A 7,546-nucleotide genomic window follows, 5' to 3' on the forward strand; every position below is an offset into this window, starting at 1 on the left:
ACACACAGACATGATAATAAGGTCTCTGCCCTGCTTCATTAGTTTGAGTCAAATGTTTTTCCACATTGCAGGGGCATGAGAATAAATGAAAGTGTAACTCCTCTGGCTACTTCACGTGCGAGATCTATCCCAATATCTCATGAATTTAATCTATTCATGAGATTATCCATTGTGTGAGACATATGGCTCATATGGCTCATAGTTTCATCAGAGCTGTGTGATGTGTACAGAGCTGAGCCATGGCGTGGCTCACATTAGGTAGCCTACTAAGCCCTATTTTCAAAACATTTCAAAATAATAAATACTTTTTTTATTTTTCAAAAACATAGTTGATCTACAAGCTCACAATGCTTTGCATGATGAGTTGTTGTGAGCCCGTAGATCTACTATTGTCGAAATTTTACAAAGAAACTGTAACGGTTGACCAAGCAGCCAAGGCTCCAAAAATGAACAAGTTCAGAAGTTGCAGATAGTTGAGTTTTATTTCTCTCACACCTCCGGGAAACCAAGTCCAATATGCAGCAGGTAGACAGTGAAAAATAAATAAGACGTGGAAAAATGAACTTTAAAAAAATATAGAATTGCTTAAAGCACAACTAAAGATAACAAACCATACAGTGACTGCACAACAAGGCTATCCCTTAACTAAGGGCCCTGGCAGCTCTGTCTCACCGCTAACGGTTTGCTTGCCAAGTTCAACTAACTGACTGTGACTTGCACCCTCCCTTAAATAGGGAGTGGATCCTACCACAAGCACAGAAACAATTAACCTCAAAATTTGCTTATCACCAACTTACAACTATCTGATGAATAAATAACCTACCACCTAAATAGACCATTTGGGGTTTGCATTTACTTCAAAAGACATAGAAATACTTTGCTCATTAACATTGTCAAACACCCCTCCTCCTCCACAGTACTTGGCACGTTCCACCCCTTCTTAAACCCAATTGCCTAACCTGCTCTGTTTCGGCAGTTACCAGTCAGATTCAGAGGGTGCCAGTACTGCAGAGGAAAGACCAGGTGACAAACAAACATTTCAGATCAGTTCCTGATGTTCACTTTTATTGACAATCCCAAAATAGGGACACTTTAGGGTGATTAGGGTGGTCATGAAAAAAGTGAATGGGTGGTTTGTGGTCAAATACTAATGATTTGATCCATGGTTCACAATATTTAATATATTTTTGTCTCCTCCAGGCCGAAAGGCATGGCGAGAGAGTATGTTTTACCCCCTGTCCGTCCGTCCGTCCGTGTGTCCGTCCGTCCGTGTGTCCTGTCCTGTCCGTGTGTTACCAGCTAATCTCCGTTACCGTTGGCCCGGTCGCTGCGAAACTGTGCACACACACTCCCTGGATGCCAATTCAGAACCTCTGCCCCAAATGTTTCACATGGGCCTGTTATAGCGCCACCAGGAGGCCGATTTGTGCAAAACCCATTTACTCCTACAGATTTTATCCAAACATCACGCAAATCGGTACACAGTATCTCTATAGTCATGTGATCAAGACGGATGTGTTCGATATTTCATATTCCATCCTGATTGGCTAAGGTTGGCTTCCAAAGTTTGCAGGATTGGTCCGTTTCGAACAATGAGCGCAAACAAAGTTGATTCAGACAATATAGAACATCACCAAACCCAGTACCATTTTTTTTTAAATAAAAATGTCAACTTCCTGTTGATTTTGCCATTTTTAATTTACAATTAAATTTATAACATGACATTTTTAAGTACAAAACCCGGACTGGATCGGCGGATCCAGATCTTCAAATAGTAAAATCAACAGGAAGTTGACATTTTTATTAAAAAAACAAACAGTACTGGGTTTGATGCTCTATATTGTCTGAATCAGCTATGTTTGGGTTCATTTCTGTGCTAAAAGAGTGACTTTGAGAGCTGTTTTACCGTACGATGTAAGTCAATGAGGAGCATATTTTGAATTATCAATTTCTAATCAATGGAGCAATTATTTTTTATTTCTTGCCCACCTTTGGAGTTACATCATGGCAAGGTACAGTAACTACACAACCCAAACCTCTACCAAAGTGGTCTTACCCTTTAACTGATAAATCCATAAATCAAATATGAACAAAAGCCTTTACAAAACCTGGGATTGGATTGGAGACATATAAGGATTAAGGATATTAACCACTTCAAGCCTATTGCATATGTTGAATAGCCATAAATAATCCATTATGTGCCAGAGCATGTGCAAAGAAACCCTGAATGATGTTTCTAAGTAGGCTACATTTGTTTCTTAATGATGCTGATGAGAGAGAACATAGAACTACAACAATATGTGCTATAAACACAGTGGTTCTCAATGTGGGGTTTTAAAAGGTTGAGAATCACTGCTATATAATTTGGACAAATTTAAATACTTTTACTTTGGTACCTAAAGTATGTTTTGATGCCAATACTTTTGTACTTTTACTCAGGTAAAATACTTAACACAGACCTTTTACTTGCAAGAGTCTTTTTTTTTATATGCTGGTAGGCCTATAGCTATTTTTAAATGAAAAGTATGAGTACTTCTTCCACCACTGATGTGCACGTGTCCGTCTCTAATGACCACCCATGCTGACAGTGTGTTTTCTTTTGAATGGTGCTTCTGTGTGTGTGTGTGTGTGTGTGTGTGTGTGTGTGTGTGTGTGTGTGTGTGTGTGTGTGTGTGTGTGTGCCTTATGTGAGTGCAGGTAAATGTTTGCATCAGTAATCACACTGAGGCACTTCTGGCTCCCTGTGACTGTACTCCATTACATATCTATAAAAAGTGAAAGGATCTTTTTATAGCAGTGATCTAGAAATGAACTGACCTTTGCCCACTGGCTAGCATGTAGCATGTCATGGTTGTATGCACCCATGATGAGTCAGACTCCCTACAACACAAGTGTGTGTGTGTGTGTGTGTGTGTGTGTGTGTGTGTGTGTGTGTGTGTGTGTGTGTGTGTGTGTGTGTGTGTGTGTGTGTGTGTGTGTGGGGGGGGGCTATATATTTGTTTGTCATTTTTGTCATAATTTTTATCTCTATCTCAACCCCACAGGGATCAACTCCCTCCCCACACCGCCAGGAAATCCTAGTAGGTCTACCATTTTGTGCACAGCAACAGTTCCTTGGTGACTGTTTTTCTTGTGGCGAGTCAATAGTGCTACGGGTACGTCATTACTGCCGCCATCAGTGGTGGAACTAAGTACAGTACATTTACTTAAGTACATTACTTCTAGTAAAGTATCTGTACTTTACTTGATTGTATTTTTTGATACTTATGTCTTTTATTTCACTCCACTACATTTCCAAGATGTACTTTTGACTTTACTTTTAACAGTAAACAAAGCTTAGCCCATAAGCATGGCATTAGATGCTCTTGTAGAGGTGTTTGATGGCAGAAAGAAGACGAATTATTGTAAAATAGGTGAATGAGAATGTTTGCAGTGCATTACCTATATGGGGGCAAAACAGACCATGACCTGAGAGCAAACAGGCTAACCAGCACCATCAGCAGCGGTAATGAATGGATCATTTGGAAACATGCAAGCCTCTCACATGCATGTGACGTGTGACATGTTACATTTAATGGCTTTGCACTTATGGATTTCTCTTGTTTGTATGTTTACAATTACAACCTCTCAGCAATGTACAGTGCTCTGGTAGTGACTATAACTCTTAGGATTAACTGACCCTTCCCCCCCCATATCTATGTCTTATTATAACCACTGTTTATTTCATCCAACTCAATGTCCCTCTGTACCCCCCCCCCCCCCCCCTCTATCTCTCTCTCTCTCTCTCTCTCTTCCCCTCCATCAATACGGTTGGCCAATGACAGTGCTCAGGGTAAGGAAATGGATGGTAAGTCTATTTTTAGAAGCAGGGAAGGAGGGCAAACTGAGATCGAGCTAGAGGGAGAGAGAGAGAGAGAGGCATAGGAGGAGGAGGGGGAGGGACATGAGGAGCAGATAAATCTGCATTCTACTCCTGTCTCTGGACAGAGACAGGTTGGATCTGGGGACAAGCATCACCCCATGCTGAAGACACGCCACAACGATACACACAACCACACAAAGACTGGCACCAAACGCTGCGTTTGGGAAAGGACAACAACAGAAGGAAAGCCACTTTGTCTTGGACAAAGACCAATTGGAAGCAGGTGAGTGTGAATGCAAGCCGTGCAGAAAAGCCTATAATCGTTCATGTTGAAAGTGCAAGATTGTGACATTACAAAAGGTGCTTATACCAGACTTTGCCTCAGAGCACTGGCTGGCCCATGGCTCCAGTTTTAGCTGGTGGATAAAGGTGTGGTTCTATATTTAGCCACGGCTACACCTTGAAGAAACTGGGAGAGGTTGGATTTTTGGTTTGGCCCAGACTATTTTTGGCACGGAGGTGGAGTCTGGGAGACATTCTGGGAGACGTTGTGGGCTGCACTCAGGGTTGTAACAATATGGGTTGCATAAGAAAATATAGGCTCAGTCATTCTGTGGGAACATATTAAAATACTCTGGCTATTTCTGTTGCCTTGCAGCTTGGTGCTTCGGTTTGTTTGTATTTTAGTCTATTTGCACTGCTCCTCCAAAGTAAACATGGAGGATGAAGAAGATGATTGGGTTAACCTGATACATAAAGGCAAATGGACCCATAAGGATCCATTTGATTCTGTTGGTACGGTTTAATCAGCACTAATGATTTTACCGTGTACTGTTGTAAACAGACAGGTCTATTAATAAAATGGACAATACTAATTATTATTATCAATAATATCAAAATATCTATTTACAATATTCTCATTAAAATAAATATCCAATATAACATGATAATCAATAACCATTTCACATAATTGACAAAACACATTTGCTGCTGTCATCAACATACAGCTTTGTCTGAAGAACACATTGTGTAAATGTTTGAATTCGGATTAGTAATCCCCAAATTTCTTGGGGATCAGTCACTGGGTCCTGGGGTGAGTGGAGGTCAGCAGTTTATGATGTAAATGTGCCTTCATTTCCAGTCTGCTATGATGTAAAAGATTAATAGTTTTTGGATCTTAAATTATGCCTGATCAAACATAATTTGACTTGAAGGGTTGGTGCTGTCTCCCAATCAGTCACAAATTACCTTAACTGGAGTGGCTTACCCGATTGTCTTTTATCTTGACTGCGATCGTAGGAGGAGCATTATGATGATGATGATGATGATTATGATAATTGGAGGAGTGAAAATTATTATTACTGTGAGAATGAGAATAGCTTTAAAAGCAATGAATTTACTGTACACATGCTGTGTACAGCAGAGATTCAGCTAAATAAAATGTTACTGAAACAAATGAATAAAATGTGCCTTTCAAAATGCTTTAGCCATCAGTTTGACATTTGCCAATTAGAGCAAAAGGTGTCAAACATGACTTTTGGTCTTCTCTCTCACCCAGCCATGCGGACTCGGTCCAGACTGCTGTCAAAGAGAAGACTCCAGCTTCCCACAATCAAAGAGGGCACTGAGGAGACATTAAGGGACATGAACTCTGCAGATCGCGTACAGCCCCCATCTCCAGACGACTACTTCCTCTCCATCTGCCACCTGGCCTCTCCTACCTTCCCTAGCCAGGACCCTGCTCCTGACTTCATCAGTGCACGCCGGATGGACACTCTGCATCAGAAGTTGCGGTTCCTACGGCACAGTGGGAACAAGTCAGTGACCCCGGAGGTTCACCACAGAGAGAGGGAGGAACATGTCAGCCATTTGCAACAGGGGGAGACGAAGGACTTAAATGGTCACCACGGAAATTCTGACCCTCTTGAGTACCTCTATGGACGCCAGACGGCGCATTCTGAGGGCAGGACTGTAAGGAGATGTGGAGATGTGCGGGGGACGCAGGCCTGTTCCCGGGCATACAGCGTTCCTCGCACCTCTTCCCCAGAACTTCCATGCCAACGCAAGAGCAACTGCCCTGAGTTACCCACCACCTCTGGCAGCGCTCCCCCCTCTAACCTCTTTCCAAAGCACTCTCTTCCCCAGTTGGAGGCCCGGACAGGAGGTCCAAGAGACAGAGACACGGAGGTGGAGAGTCGGGGTCCCGCGGTGAAACACTCGCTGATCTCTCAATGGTTCTCTGACTGTAGGTCAGCATGGCGAGAAGCCCGCGTACGAGCCTGTATGCTGCCCGCCATCGCTGAGCTGTAAAGCGGCTGTTACAGAACAGTCAACAGTAGAAGACAGGTTGTGTTTTAGACTGACCAGTGCCTGCAACATTGACATTGGTACATGTCAAGTCAAGTCAAGTCAAGTCAATTTTATTTATAGAGCACATTTAAAAACAACCAAAGGCTGACCAAAGTGCTGTACAACAGGGTTAAAATACACACAAAAAAGCATCAAATACATACACAAGCAAAAAATACACAGGACAAAATCAAAACAGGAAGAACAACAATATATACAAAAAAAAAAAAAAAAAAAAAAAAAAAAGTGGTGTAACACAAGCAGATGCCGTTGCACTATACTGTCAATGCTGTATCGAGGTAAATAAGTAAACTCATGCTGTTGCCGTTGCCTAATCACGAGTTTTACTATTGTCCATGTACTTTAACGTGTGACCTACTTAAGCTATAGGTGGATGGATGTTGGTCGTGACCATAAAGAGCAAAACGGACCATTTTATACGTTCCTGTTGTGTGTGAATTGTTAATAAACAAAGATTTTGATACTCTCCATCAAACTTGTTTTTTTGGTAGTGTGACCGGTGCGTTTTGGACACCGGCCCCTCGTCACAGCTCCACCAGTGCTTCGTCTTGGAGTTTCTATGGTAACTATTGAGGGAACAGACAGTGATTCTGCATTGCTGAACAAAGGCATGTTGAAATCTGAGAGACAATCGCCAATGAGAACATTTAAAACAATAAATATATATATAATATATGAATAAAATAAAGGTGTTCCATTATCTGTTAGTCTATTTTGAGTACAAAAAGTATATCTGTGAATGTGTTCACATGTGTATCGTCAGGTGGAAACCTCATATGTCCAAAACGGTTACTTTTCAGGATTCAAATTCAAAAGTGGTAAAAATGGTAAATAATACCATAATCTATAATCAAGTAGAGCGTTAATTTAAGAAACACAAAATGTTAAAATATGGAGATAAGAGATTTCTGCCGACAGCAACGATAACCAAGATCAGAAAACAGCCATTTGTAATGCTTAGTACTCCATCATATGACGTGTCAAAAATAGAAATAGCAGATCTACAGGCTCACAGCACATTGCGTCACAACGTTTCATTTTGTGAGCTGTGCTATTTTAGCAGTTCAGCTACGTGTAATACATCTTGTAGGTTTGTAGAGTTTGTAAATTGGCTATTTTCGGCAGGCGACACCGTATAAATCAGGCTGAGGGCGGAAGGACTGAAACCTTTATGAGTCAAGTAGTATGAATCAGAGAGGTCATTACTGGGAAACAGCCACGTCCCTGTGTCAACATAAATAAAGCCTTCAGGCCAGGGGTCATCAATATGTCCGTACACGGAAAATACGCTGACGTTGTCCGTGTCAAATATTA

General features: G+C 41.5%; 1 protein-coding gene across 1 annotated transcript; it reads left to right on the top strand.

The window, feature by feature from the left end:
* The first annotated feature begins 3,957 nt into the window (after positions 1–3,957).
* LOC311033662 (uncharacterized protein) lies at positions 3,958–6,781 on the top strand. The gene is made up of 2 exons (XM_084041265.1): positions 3,958–4,145; positions 5,421–6,781. Exon 2 carries the CDS (start codon positions 5,423–5,425, stop codon positions 6,170–6,172), a length of 750 nt encoding a protein of 249 aa, XP_083897391.1. The 5' UTR covers positions 3,958–4,145; positions 5,421–5,422; the 3' UTR covers positions 6,173–6,781.
* Positions 6,782–7,546: the final 765 nt, after the last annotated feature.

Source organism: Gymnoscopelus microlampas, assembly GCF_963454915.1.
Source record: "Gymnoscopelus microlampas genome assembly, chromosome: 18".
In the NCBI taxonomy this organism is placed as follows: Eukaryota; Metazoa; Chordata; class Actinopteri; order Myctophiformes; family Myctophidae; genus Gymnoscopelus; species Gymnoscopelus microlampas.

Bases quoted from the DNA above. Each gene is read 5' to 3' on its own strand.
- LOC311033662 (XM_084041265.1), top strand. From the start codon at position 5,423: ATGCGGACTCGGTCCAGACTGCTGTCAAAGAGAAGACTCCAGCTTCCC.